General features: G+C 34.6%; 1 protein-coding gene across 13 annotated transcripts in view; it reads left to right on the top strand.

Annotated features, from left to right (window-relative positions):
- The window catches only part of LOC115215814 (MAGUK p55 subfamily member 7), a 930,620-nt gene that overhangs the window by 822,770 nt on the left and 92,035 nt on the right, over positions 1–15,815 (top strand). For all 13 annotated transcript variants that reach the window (XM_036506006.1, XM_036506002.1, XM_036505998.1 and 10 more), the window contains one exon: positions 4,307–4,524. In XM_036506006.1, the coding sequence (XP_036361899.1) occupies positions 4,307–4,524 (218 nt within the window). The remainder of the gene's footprint in view (positions 1–4,306; positions 4,525–15,815) is intronic.

Genomic DNA, 15,815 nt, shown 5'->3' with positions numbered 1-15,815 from the left:
TTAAGGAAGAAGCCCTAAAATTCACTCCATAATTGCCCACAGGCATGTGGCGTAGTGGTTAAGAGCACAGGCTACTAACCCCAAGATTCTGAGTTCAATTCCAGGCAGTGACCTGAATAATAATAATAATAATAATAATAATAACAACAACACATCAAAAAATACCTTAGGAATGAGAACCCAGGTTTGAAATTTCCCCCTCAAGACATCTGATGAAGGCTGGAGGGTATAGCAGCCAAAATGTGTTAACAACAAACAAGATGAGGACAAATATCCGTCAAATGTAAATAATGATTTGAAAGAGATTAGACTGTCATTTCTACTAGATCAGCCAGCCACAAAGAAACTTCCTTCCTGTATACTAGTTACCTCTGCTTAGCTCCAAGTCAATCCTAGTTGAACAGATTTACTATCAATGGCATCCCAGTTACAACTATACTGACCTTTTAGAGTTATACTGGATTATATGAACTGTGTCTGTATTCAATATATGATGTGAAGATGATTTGGCTATGGTTTTCATCAGGTTAAGTAAACATGTAGAATCTTCCTATTTGGCTCAAAACATCAAAGTATCACTGGCAGTGCTGGGATCGAAACCCATGTTTCCAAAGTAGGATGTCACTTGAGGAATATTTAGTTGCTATTTCTTGCCAATCGTCTGACCATGTAGAGACTCTCTCATTGAAAATTGCTTAAATTTGTTGATAATCAGCTTAATGTTTCTATGATAATAGCTAAAAGTATAGATTCTCATAAACCCATTTATATTACAATTTATGTTGAATGAATAGCTTTAAAAAAATGTTTGAATGAAAACTTCCTGTAATTAAAAAAGAAATATTTATCTAATATTTACTTCCATAACATTACACTAATTCAATTTATACTGATTTCACCAAATGTAAACTTATCATAGAATATTTTCCATTATTGGATTTAAATAATGATTTTATTATGGTGGTGGGAAACAGAGAAGTGCATATATATATATATATAATATATATATATATATATATATGTATACATGTATTATGTATATATATATATATATATATATATATATTATATATATATATATGTATACATGTATTATGTATATATATATATACACAAACATGCATGCATATATATATATATACATTTATATATATATATTTATATGTATACATATTTTTATATATATATATATCTTTATATATACATACATATATATATAATACGTGTGTGTGTGATTGTATGAGAGAGACAAAAAGAATATGTTTTTAATGGTAATTGATGCAGATTTAATGTCTCAATTTATATAGAGGTAATAAATTTTTCAAGTTCATATTAGAAAAAAAACAAATTCATGCAGTATTTTAGTAGCTAATAAAATTAGCACATGACTTGATAACAAATTCTTTTATTTGATAGAAGGGAATACTGAGTTATTTTTGCTGTTTTTTGGTTTTGTTTTTTATTACTTTTGTTTATTTATTTTGCTTCATTTTTTTTTTTTCAAACATCTTTATTAAAATTGTTAGTACTTCCAATTGAGATATTTATAAAAAGTATTGATATCCTGTCTGAAATTGTTATTTATTTTGAATTAAACGTCCTGTTGCAAAATGAGACTACTGTATATCCAGTTATTGTTGCTTAGTCCCAGATCAACTGCAGTTAAGCAGACCTATGATCAAAGGCATTCCACCTATTACTATATCTATCCTATTATCTCATAACTTTGGTATATCTTAAACAACTTTGTTCAAGATGTTCTTCTCTTTTTAAAAATGCTACATGTGATTTTACCTTTAAGCATTTAAACTGGCCATATCTGGCCCAAATAATGTACCTGTTTTATGTTCAAATTGGCCATATTGAGCCTCTCACACCAGCCCTACAATGTCATTCTAAAAAGAAATGAGTACATCATTGAAACCTCAAAGCTACATGCTACTACAGTTCTATATTTAAGAGATAAGGAATTATGTACATTATCTACGTTATTTACATTCGACAGATATTTGTCCTCATCTTGTTTGTTGTTAACACGTTTTGGCTGCTATACCCTCCAGCCTTCTTCAGGTGTCTTGGGGAAATTTTGAACCTGGGTTCTCATTCCTAAGGTATTTTTCGATGTTGTTATTATTATTATTATCCAGGTCACTACCTGGAATCGAACTTGGAATCTTGGGGTTAGTAGCCCATGCTCATAACCACTACACCATATGCCCACGGGAATATGGCATAGTGGTTAAGAGTGTGGGGTACTAACCCCAAGATTCCAAGTTCGATTCCAAGCAGTGACCTGAACACCAACAACAATAATAATAATAATAATAATAATAATAACATCCAAAAATACCTTAGGAATGAGAACCCATGTTCGAAATTCCCCCCAAGACACCTGAAGAAGGCTGGAAGGTATATCAGCCAAAACGTTGTGTTAACAACAAACAAGATGAGGACAAATATCCGTCGAATGTAAATAAGGTAAATAATCTACATGATGCTACATGAGTAATTCAAAACAATTAAAATAAATAAGCATTACTGTTGGCAGCATAGTCTGAATGGTAGGGTAAGAAAAATTTGGTTGCTAATACTCATAAGTCAAATGACTACATAGATGTTCTTCTTTTGGCTAATGTCTAACATAGTATTCCAACTAAGTAAACAAAAGGAAATAATAATTTTAATCTCAGGACAAACAATATATTTGCTGCATGTTTTGATCCTATGTTAGTTGCCATATTTCTGTTGAGAAACACAACTTTTGTTTCAATTAATTTGAAAAATGAAGAATTTAGTAAAATAACTGCCATTATCAAACTGATATTCAAGGTGGCAAGCTGGCAGAATCATTAGCATACTGGATGAAATGCTTAGCGGTATTTCACCCATTGCTACATTCTGAGTTCAAATTCCACCAAGGTCAGCTTTGCCTTTCATCCTTTTAATCAACTGGCCCCCTCCCACAAAATGTCAGGCCTTGTGCCAATAGAAGAAAGGATTATTAAACTGGTATTTAAGGTGGTGAGCTGGTAGAATTATTAGCATGCCAGGCAAAATGCATAGCAACATTTCATTCATCTGTACTTTCTGAGTTCAAATTCTGCTGAGGTTAACTTTGCCTTTCATCCCTTCAGGGTTAATAAAGCAAGTACCAGTGGAACACTCAGGTCACTGTAAACAATTTACCCCCTCCCACGAACTTGCTGGCCTTGTGCCAAAATTTAAAATCATTATTAAACTGGTGCATGGAACATGAATTAACATAAAATGTTGATGGAAGGTTTTTATTTAGATCACTTTAAAACAGGAAGTTTGCATCATAGAACTAAGGGAGGTCTAAGGTAGGTTGTAAGAAGTTTGTTTCAGGTTCATATGATTCCTGACTTGGACCTACCATGTGGCATCTTGGGCATGTCTATTTTACTATTGCATTTTGTCAATAGTTGGATTGACTTAACATGTTCTAAGACATTAGATTTAATCTTTGCTTGGTTTTAACTCCACCACTGGCCTATGGAGTACCTTTCACTGTTCAATTTCTTGTAAGCATTCAGAACAGATCTCTGATGAGCTGTTTCTTATTGCAACAACCTGTAAATCATGGTTTCTTCTTCTCCTTGTACCAACAGTCTCAGAAAAAAGTCATGGGCACTGTCCCTCTACTGCTTACTAAATCATAAAAAAAAATGATCATTTTGTTTTTAATAAATTAGTGAGGATGATCATATTTTGCCAATTAAACATATGTACTTTATATTGGTCTTCACTTCAACTTTATTAGTATCATTTTATTTTCTTTGTCAAAGCTCTTTTGTCATACATCCTGTGACCTCTTCAATGACTTTTAATCCAATGTGTCTTTTCTTGTTCTGCTTGGGACATATGGGATAAAGAGTCACTGAAGAGGTCGCAGGATATGTGACAATTGAGTTTTGACAAAGAAAGTAAAATAATGATAATAAAGCTGAAGTGAAGACCAAACATATTATGCATGTGTGTTTAATTAGTAAAATATGACCATCACCAAATATAACAATATCTGTTTCAATACACAATTTCACATCAAAAATCTTGCAAATCAAATACATAAACATAAAAAATATTCAACATTTTCTAGAAAAAAAAAGGAATTAATTGTGGGTCTGTTTTGCTCAATATGATAGAAATAGATGTTGCCTCTATTTTCATCTAAAAGTTCAAAATCCAACAAAATCAAATTTCTTGTTAGATTTAAATAAAATTATCTAGCTTATTTCAGTGTGAATAAAATCTTAATTGATCCGTGATTATTCTCTTTATTTTTCAGCCATATTATCGTTCAACTCAAATAAGACTTCGAGCTCTATTTGATTATGATCCCTTTGATGACCCCATTATTCCTTGCCCAGAAGCAGGTCTTCCTTTCCAGAAGGGAGATGTTCTTCAGATTGTTAGTCAAGAAGATCCACTTTGGTGGCAGGCACGTAAAGAAGGAGATAGCAATCTCCGTGCTGGACTTATTCCTGGAAAACAGTTACAAGAAAGGTAAAAAAAATTATTTTCTTACTTATAATTTATATAATGAACTAATAAACTGTTGGTGTAGATTTAATAAAATACTTTGTGTGGCGTTTCGTGGGTGACATACAGTTGAAGTGATGCTGACAAGAGGCAATGTTGTATATCAAGGAGTACACAGTTTGCTAGTTAAAAAGAAGCAGATTCCACTACAGTAGAAATAGAAGACAGACAACGGGAAGAGTGCATTAGTATGCTTGTGGTTGTAATGTAAATTATGTGTGAAGGCATGTGGCTTTGTGGTTAGGGTATTAAGCTCACAATCATAAGGCCAATTCCTGACAGTGCTTTGTGTCCTTGAGCAAGACACTTTATTTCACATTGGTCCAGTCCACTCAGCTGGCAGAAATGAGTTCTATCTTTAATTCAAATAGCCAGCCTTGTCACATTCAGTGTGTCACACTGAATCTCCCTGAGGACTACATTAATGGTATACCTGTCTGTGGAGTGCCCAGCCACTTGCATGTTAATTGTATGAGCAAGCTGTTCTATTAATCAAATCAGCTGGAACACTCATCATAACTGACAAAGAATCTGGGAATGTGAGTGAATCTGCCAGATCTGTTTTAGAATGCAGTTGCACCATTCCTTATATGAAAGCAGAACTCTAGGGTAGTTTACTGTTGTTCTTTGTATTTGCTTACCTTGCCTTTGAGAAAAGTCTCATGTTGTCATAGGTGTATGGATACAAGAAAGGTCGTAGGAGATTGAAATGTGTGACATAGGTAATAAGTTTGAGTGTTTCAGATGTGTATTATTCATGGGTGAGAAAGATGTAATGTTAGAAGACTTTTCTCTTGATATATATACATTGTCTATGTATTGGCACCACATACAAAGACTAGGTTATATGTTGCTATTGTAGGATGTTTTCAAGGTTTCTATTTATGGAAATGGTGCAAAATTTAGAATTAGATGTCTACATTGCATGCCGAAGATTCCTGGTGTAGAAGATTAGAATAAAATTACCTGCATAGGAATGTCTAATTAAAAACAAAAAGAAGAGTACAGAAGACATGACTGAAGCTTTGAGAAGCACTAGAGTTGATAAAGTGTGGATTAAGGAGAACCACACCAACAGGTGTTGCAGTAGAAATTTGCTCAGTTTAGAAACGTCAAGAACAATAACTTTCTCATGAGGTGTACTTATTGTTGTTGTCTTGCCCCAGGTCAGCCCTGACTAAGCAGATTTAGATCAAACTTGCTCCAGCTGTGACCACACCATTCTTTCTTAAAGTGGCAGAGGAGTTTGACAACTAAATTTGCAGTAACTTAATAGACAACATAGAGTCTTTTTCATTGGCATAAGAAACAAGTTATTCCTAATGTGAAATAGTGGATCTCCTGAGGATCTAACTCTATGATAAGTATTATTAATAGCTACTGAGGAGGGGGAGAAGAAACATAAAGAGATATGAAGGAGGCAATCATCTTTAACTGAATCCTTTACATTGAGACTTTGAATGACAAAGGAGTTGTTGACAACGTCAGAGATGTTACCTTCCTTCAAAATAGAACACAGTACCTTCTGTTTTCATATGTTTACATCAATACCCATAAAGGAAGACGGCTGGAAATTTATTGAGAACAAAGATCAGCTCAAGAGTATACTGTTTAAAGATGATAGCAGGAACATTATTGAGAAATTTCACTCTATTGAGCTCAAGTAACCGGAAATGTTGCCCTGATTGGTGACTGTGTAAGACTGGTGGGTTTAAGAGGATAGGTTTTATTCTGTTCTTCCATGTGTTGAGTGGAATTAGAAGCAAACTGTGGACTAGGTACAGTGGGTTTAATGAAAGGGGATCTGCTTATAGATAAGACCATTTCATAAAGTTGACAAGGATCAAAATACCTAAATGCAGTTTGAGAGTTTGCTGTATGGTTATGTGATTATGTGAATATATGTATATATATCATCATCATCATCATCATCATTTAGCGTCCGCTTTCCATGCTAGCATGGGTTGGACGGGTCAACTGGGGTCTGTGAAGCTGGAAGGCTTCGTCAGGCCCAGTCAGATCTGGCAGTGTTTCTACGGCTGGATGCCCTTCCTAACGCCAACCACTCCGCGAGTGTAGTGGGTGTTTTTTACGTGCCACCTGCACAGGTGCCAGACAGAGCTGGCAAACGGCCACGAACGGACGGTGCTTTTACGTGTCACCGGCACGGGGGCCATCCGAGGCTGTCAACGAACACGAACGGATGGTACTTTTACGTGCCACCGACACGGGGCCAGACAGAGCTGGCAAACGGCCACGAACGGACGGTGCTTTTATGTGTCACCGGCACGGGGGCCAGCCGAGGCTGGCAATGAACACAAACGGATGGTGCATTTACGTGCCACCGACATGGGGCCAGACAGAGCTGGCAAACGGCCACGAACGGACGGTGATTTTATATATATATATATATATATTCAAAATTAATTCTTGCTGGAAATTGAAGTCTCTTAAATTCAAAGGGCATGTCTGCTGGAATCAGTGGAATTCTTGGAATAAACAAATTTTCTTCCTTTCCTTGTCCGGTGAGGATTGTTGCTTCGAAAAGGTGTGGATGTGTTTGCTTGACAGTCAGTCCTGTTCCATTGCACAGCTTTAGCAGATCCAGATTTCTCAAAAGCATGACTGGAACACCTTTCTTCAATGTCAGTTTGTGAGAAGGCATTCTAGGAAGACCCAAAGAGTTAAGAAACTCAGTAGGATAATTCACATCCTCATTGGGGTTCACAACAGTATCAACTTAGAAATGATTTTTTTCCTCAGTATTGATTGATTGCATAAGTTTCCAATTGACAATCTGGACAGCTTCATTCTTTGGTGCAAGTACGGCTCTTTCACAAAGCCAATGATGATCTTGAAAATTATGTTCAATGTTTAGCTAAAACTCGGTAATCAACTCTTCTACAGTTTTAACCCAAATACCTCAGCCATTTGGAAGAGTGTTGTCTTCATTGCTGTCTTGCTGAATGCTTCCATTTCCTTGATCCAGTAGCTGAGCTGCAAATCTTCCAGCAGCCAAATCTCTGAATAAACTGACTCCACCAAAAGTCCAATCAGGCCAAAAGTCACATTTATTATGATATATATATATATATATATATATATATATATATATATATAGACTAAATACTTCTGGGCTGGTGACAGTGAAGAATTTCCTCCAAATGTTGTAGAACAGCAATAGAGAACCCAGCTGCAACAGAACTACAAAGGGGTTTGGACTGTAATGGGTGTGATAGTACATTTAATAATGACTGAAAAACTGTGGATAAAGTAAGAGACTGCAGATGGATTTAGAAGAATAGAGAAGACTTCAGTATAGTATATGAAAGTCATTATTGCTGATCTCCAGGTCAGAGTGCTGTGTTGAGGAATATGGAATATACATAAGCACATACACTACATTTAGGAAAGTACTTAAAATATGTGTAATATGGACAGCAGATATGGATTTACAGATTTGGAATGAGAGATTAAACTTTTGAGGAATAGTAGATATGGCTTGTATTAGAAAATAGTGAGCCAAAGTTGGACCAAAGTCCACAGATATTTATAAGGACAAATTTTCCAATGGATCCTTTTACATATTTCTTATTTGATTTCTGCATGATTTTTTTTTTGTGTGATTCAAATCCATTTCATTTATCACATTTTAACATTTCATTCATTGATGAAGATGATAAATAAATAATCCCTCAGGTAGTTTAAAATCCTAGGCGTCTTTATTGTTCAGAAAAGTGTCTGGAGGATGATGGACTTTGGGTAAATTCATTTCAGAAGTTGTTATATTATAAGGAAATCTTAGACAACAATGAACTGAACACATACAAAGTATCTCTAAATAACAGACATTAAAATGTATGCTGAAGAAGAAAATTAATATTACTAAAACGAAGGGATATAAGTTAGCACATCCAACCTAACTTGGATGTGTTATTTATAATACCTCAGACTGCAGTAAATGTCCTGATAAACCATCACATGTAGACAACAAATGCTAAAAAGAACAGATAATATCAATTGATATTTCATCAGCACCAACAGATGGCACTGTTGTATCATGTAATTTCACCATATTTCAGATCATCAACATTCAATGTTTGGCTGTCTGTTACTGATGATTCTAAATACTATGAAATCATGTGATACAACACTACCACCTGCCAATACTGGTGAAATATCATCAATTGATATTATCTGTGCTTTTAAGCATTTGTCGTCTACACAAGATGATTTCTCATGATATTCACTGCAGTCTAACACATCCAGGTCAGGTTGGATGCGTTGATCAATATTTGTCACAAAGGCTGCTTCTGTTACTAATTGCTAATGTATATACAACCTGGTAGCTTTTTGTGAAGAGACATAATTCTTCTGTATATTACCAATCACCTCTGATAAAGACCACTGTCTAATAATACTGGACTGATAATGCGGTGACAGAGGCAGAAACATCTTACAAAGTTAGAACTGAATTATCCATACCAGTATAGTAAATATTATAACGATCCAGTCCTTCATGAGAAGATGTGTACTCAAAATAACATCAACTATGCATGGTAGGAAACTGTTTTTGCTACCAGTTTGTCCTTATGTTTTTTGGTCTGGTATACTAGGCTTGGTATGTATCCGCTAAAAATGCTATTTTTCTACACCAACAGGTACATAGCCTTGTATATTTACTTAGTAATTCTCACATTACTACTTCAGCAAGTACAATGAACTTTATGCTTTACCTTTGAGGTTATAATAAAGCTGAAATATTCCAGAGTTGTCTCCTGTACTTGCTGAAATAATTAAAATATTTGTCATTGACTTATATTGTTTGATACTTGCCACATAATTATCTCCAATTAGCTTTTTAACTCACACTGCATTAAATATGTTCACACTAACTGAAGAAAAGTTACATTTGGTTTCACTTTCAATAAAATAAATGAGGGAAGCTTTAGTTTTTGCTGTTATTGCTGTTATTAATAGTTTGAGAAAGTAATTTAGCTCTTTCTTCCCATCTTATTTTGTTCAGCTTGCTTTTATTGTAGTCAGTGTTGTTGAGATGTAATTAAAAAAGCTGTAATATTCAAATAAAAAAAAATCTTTTCAGAATTTAAGGAAGAATTAAAACAGGATATAAATTTTACCTTATCTTCTTCCTTTTTCTTTTATTTACTGCTTTTTCAAGGCTATTTTTAAAACTGCAGGCGAATTTGAGCTGAGGGTTTGTAAACAACTCTTAAAAACAATGCAACATTGAAAGAAATACTGAAACCTATAATTTCACCTTTTAAAGTTTTCCTAATTGCTTAATGTTAGGAATGGTTTGCAGATAATTACCAATACAAAAATTCTATAACTAGGTCACATTTATTAAAAGTATTTGTTAGTGTTAATTTTCCAATAATTTCCAATCAACTTATTCATTATGTTTCTGTATAGCTTTTATATCCACTTTTACATAAATTACACAAGAAGAAAAAAAAAAAATGCCAAAATTGAAAATTATAATTATTATATAGTATAAAATTATAAAAATGAAATGGGTTGCCTTTAAAAATTTGTAACATTTCCCAAAACATTTAAATGTATTCTTTGCAAAACGAAAGCTATAATCAAATACTGAAGTGAAATCTATAAAAAACATTATGGCTTTTTTTTTATGTGATGCATGGAAAGGTGAGTATGAGGTGGTGTACATAACTAATTCAGCTAACCAAGCTGCAGAAGTTGAAAACTTGAGACAATCACCATATCTAAAAATGCATTTGAAAGGTTCAATAAGTGTTAAATCTTCTCTGGATTGTGGCCATTTGTTATTCACAACTACATCCATTCATGCACCAGTTGAATAGAGATGCCTTTCGAGATATTTTAAGTGTGTAAACTACTTCATTAGTGCATTTATTCTAACATTCTAAACATTTGATAGTTTATGTTCATATTTAGACGATATTTATGTCTGACTGACACTAAACAAAGAACATTTCCAGAGGAATTGGAGAATGATTATATCAGATTGTCAACTGCTGTCATCAACACCAGTATTAACAGGCACATAGTTTATTCTTCTTTTTCACACTCACATTCCTTAATGTGAGCAGTGAAGTATGCATGTTAAGTCTCATTCTTTGTGTGTGTGTGTATGTATGCACATTTATGTGTGTGTGTGTGTGTACACACACACACATTGGTAGAGAGAGAGAGACAAACAGACAGATGGACAATGGACAGATGGATGGACACAGACTGAAAGACAGACAGACACACAGATAAATAGATAGATAGATTATATATATGTGTATATATATATCTATATATTTGTTTGCATAAGTATATGCATGTTTATATATCTATATATATATATATATATACACATCATAACATCATTTTTATGCTTTTTGATGCTGGGCTGAGATTGATGAGTTGTCAGGATTGAAATCAAATCCTATTTGGAGTGTAAATCACAAGCACATCTCATTCATGCATTCCATTTTTGTATGCCTTCTATGACTGGATACCTTTTCAGTGAATCACTTTGAATAAGATACTGGGTATGTTTTATCATGATACTAGTACTAGTGACACCACCTTGTTTCTAACAAACCTAAAGAGTCATTTCTTTTCTTTGCTGTCTCCATTCATTCATTTACAGCACTAGAAGGATGTCCTCTCTTTCCTGTGGTGTCTCCATTCACTCATTCATTCATTCATTTCCACCATAATTGGGTGGTAAGCCTGAGTGAGAGAATGATAGAATATTGGTTTTAAATTTTGGCACAAGCCAGCAATTTTTAGAGCAGGGGTTACATCGATCCCCACCCACCATGTTCAGCTGGTACTTTGGAACTTATTTCTTAAGCGCTAGGGTCGTAATCAATATACCCACTCCTCCTAAAACTGCTGGCCTTGTGCCAAAATTTGAAACCAATATTCTATCATCCTCTCACTCAGGCTTCCCACGCAATAGTGAAGGAAAGAAATGAGGATGGTAGGATATTAAAATGAGAACCAGCGTGATAGGAATTTATGAGTGATATAATATCATCATCATCATAGTTTAACGTCCGCTTTCCATGCTAGCATGGGTTGGACGATTTGACTGAGGTCTGGCGAACCAGACTTCAATCTGATCTGGCAGAGTTTCTACAGCTGGATGCCCTTCTTAATGCCAACCACTCCGAGAGTGTAGCGGGTACTTTTACATGCCACCGGCACGATGTTAATAATAATGATGATGATAATAATAATAATCATCATAATAATGAAAATAATGATAATAATAATAATGATGATGATAATGATAATAATAATAACAGTTGAAAAGAACAGATAGCCTGGTGCCATGGGCTGCAGGTAGCAAGCCTGCTATGCATGCAAGACTCCAGAAGTGCCAACAAAATCTGAGTTAAAATAATAAGACAGTGTAAGGAATGCTAGACAGTTACATATCAATTGTTGGTACAGAAATTGGATTGAAGCAACATAACTGAGAGGGTAATAAAAAAGAAAGTGATGAAAAAGAATCAGAGTAAGAGGATGGTGAGGAAAACTGGATTGATAGGAAGGAGATAGAGCAATGAATAGTAGGAGAGAGTTGAGACAAACAGACAGACTAAGACAGCTACATGAAAATCATTGGTAGGGAGATTGGATAGAAACTGCATGAGGGTTGAAAGCAGAGGTGAAAAGAAACAGAGTGAAATAAGAAGGAATATCAGAAATAAAAGAGAGTGATGGAGAACAATGATTAGTGATAGAAGTAATGAAAGTGATGGATGCCGGTTATGAATGATAAGGGAGAGAATAATGTCTAGTGATAAAGAAAGGTGACAGAAAGAGGAGGATTTAATATGGATGTAACTAATGCAATGCTATCCTTCATTACACAGGTATTTTGATTGAAAAGAGAATGAGTGATAATAGAGGAGTCTGTAGATAGGAAAGAAGTTGAGTGATAAATGAGAGAGTAATGAAGAGAAGAGAGAACAGTTGATGGAGATTTAATATAAAATTTTTTGGGAGAGCCCTAAGTGTAAATATCATTCATCTAACTTTCCTTCAACACTATCATTCTTTACACCTTCCTATGCTTGTTTGGGTTTGAAATGCCTTCTACAGCATTATGTTTAACCACATTTTATGGTAGTTTGTCATCTCTTCAGGAGGATCAGCTTCTTGAGATCAATTTCCACCACTTTACCCTATGTCTTCCTTAGTCTCCCTTTGCAACAGATTTTATGTACTTTTAAGAATAGGCACTTATTTACACCACTGTCATCCTCCATATAAATCACTTGCTTGAACTATGGTAGTCTTCTCTCACATATTACATCCAAGTCATCTTTAATCCAATTTTTTTTTCCAACACATTTGTGTTCCATCATTCATGTACATTAACACATTAGATATTCAATCCAGCAGTGTATACTCACTTCATTTCTTTCTGGAATTCTATGCATTCAATGCCCACAACTTACTACCATGCAACATTGCACACCATACAGAAACCTGCTCTTCACTCTGAGGGAGAAACCTTTACTGCTCATTGACTTTTTCTAGAAAATATGATTTCAGAACATGTACCTCCACTCTAAGTGTCCTAAAAAAAAAAAAAAAGCTTTCAGCTACTTCAAGGAAGCCTTCCAAACATCTGAAGAAACTTATTTCACATGTATTCTTACTGCTCACTATTCCTATACATCTTCCACTTATAAAAGTCTATTTTCACTGTCAACCTGGTTGTTATGCCATTTAAATTTTAATGTGTTAACAGTTTATAAACACCTTATGGGATTCCTACAAATTCCTACCTTGCATATTGAGCATGGTCACTTTCGTGACAACATAGAATCATGGAGCATTCGCATTACTTTTGAAACCACAACAGTCAAGCTGATGCAGCTAAAGATTCCATTTCAAAACAAAGTCAGCTATTCCAAGTCATCATCTCAAAAGAAATGTTATTAATGTTGATAATAGCTCTTTCAGATATATCCTCAATTAACATTATCAATGATTTCAAGAAGTTTCAGAAGGAATTTATTACAATATATGCAAGTTAGCTAATGCAAACAAGATGTAACTCAATGTTGGAAAGCTTCAAGCATTTTCCTATCAACACATTGTAACCTCAATACACAATGCCAGCAGAGTTTGTAATATCAAAATCAGAATCTATTTAACTTCTGAAAATATTAGTAAATAATCACCTGGAAATTGTAATAATTAGTGACACCTCATTTAATAATGTTAGTACTAAAATGATTTCACCATTCAGATGTCTAGCAAGAAAGATACTGATAACACTGAAAATAAGAGACAATAAATTTACAGCTATGTCATCTCATAGTGTCGCTGTGCAACTGCCAAATTATTAGAAGCAGATGAAAACTTAAGAGTCTAAGTACAAGAGAGAGGATGTGTGGATGGATAGAATAAGAGTATGATAATGGAAACAGAGTGATTGGAGTGAGGGGGTGAAGAGCAGGAGAGAGAGGAAATGTTGACTGTTCGTACAGAGAAAGCAATGCTCAGGTGTAATGAGTACATAAATATGACAGAGAAGAGATTAAGTTCAAGTAGCCCCACTGCTATCCCTCATTACACAGGCAGCTTAGTAGAGAGACAGATAGACAGACAAACGGAGAAATGTCCAATGACAACCCAACATGGACAATATGATACTATCTATCTATCTGCTCAGTTGAAATCGACTCTCGGTCACTTGTTGGATCAGTGTCCTCCAGTCAGTTCTATCCTGGGCAGCTTCTTTCAGATTGGCTATGTCCATTCCGGTATCCCTCTTGATGGTGTCAAGCCAGCGGGTTCTTGGTCAGCCTCTTCCTCTCTTGCCACTGACCTTTCCAAGCATGATGTCCTTCTCCAGGGATTTTCTCCACATAATATGACCGAAATATGCCAATCTATGCTTGGTGATCTTAGCTTCTGGCGACATTTTCGGCCTGACCTGCTTAAGAACTTCTCCATTGGTGAGCCTCGCTGCTGTCCATGGAATCCTTAAAAGTCTTCTCCAGCACCAAAGCTCGAATGCATTAATATGATACAGTGAATAGGAAAGATTCACTGGTATCTTCAGTTATACAAGAAGCATAATGCAGTGAATAAAATAAAGGGTGTGTGATTGAGAGATGAGAGTATATCAAAAAGTGGGGACAGCTGACACATGTAGACCCTCAGATTGAAAAAAAAAAATGTAATCGCAACTGGAATGATTTGCTAAATAGGGGTTGATCTGGAGCTAAGCAGCATCAATAATACTTTTTTCTGACTAAACTTATGCAACCCAGTCACTTAGGATGTTAGATAGCCAAGTTAGTTATCCAGTTATACATCACCTAGTTGGCTGTCATCCAAGTTGCCATTGAATCAACACACTGTACCACATGAATGGTTGAATGGGAAGAGCAGCTAACATATCAAGTAATGGACTGATAAGAGAAGAAAAACATAAGCCTCTTATGTTTTTATGGTATGTCATAGTCATAATTTCATTTTGATGTTAGTTATAGATTAAATGAATTAAAGAACCATATTCAGAAAAATAAAAATGAAAATATTATTGGGCCATTATTGACAGGGACATATATACAAGTTTGATATATGCATGTGCGTTTACATTTATGTTTGTGTGCATGTGAACATTAGATATTCGTGTATGTGTGAATGCGCATAAGTGAATGTTGTGTGTGTGCATGTATGTGTGTGTGTGTGTGTAAAAACATTTACTAACTTATGATGAATATTATATCAAGATTTCAAAGAGTACTTTTCAAAAATGGACATTGAAAGAAAATATAAAAAACTTTACATTTGTGGTTCATAAAAAGAATAAATGTTTAAATTCTAGACAAAGTAGACAAGTCTGAGAATTTGATACAAACAAGTATATTTATACATATATAAAGCTACATTGAACCAAGTTCTTTATGCCACATATATACAACTCATGTCAGCACAGAAAAATTGATGTGAATTTATGGTGATGGTGGTAGCTGTGGTGGTGATGGCAATGATGTATAGAGTGTAGTTAGACACTTTTCCTTTTTTGTGGGTAAAACACTAAAAAACTCAATAGACACTGGCAGAAAGTTTCATAGAGTCTAGCGTGTGTGTGTATGAATGAATATATATATATATATATATATATATATATATAAGCATATACACATGTGTATGTATGTACATGTATATAAGCATGTATGTATTTATATGTATACACACAGAGAGGCGTGCCTAAG

The sequence above is a fragment of the Octopus sinensis genome, linkage group LG9 (genome assembly GCF_006345805.1).
Source record: "Octopus sinensis linkage group LG9, ASM634580v1, whole genome shotgun sequence".
In the NCBI taxonomy this organism is placed as follows: domain Eukaryota; kingdom Metazoa; phylum Mollusca; class Cephalopoda; order Octopoda; family Octopodidae; genus Octopus; species Octopus sinensis.
This window is presented reverse-complemented; position numbering and strand designations above follow the sequence as displayed.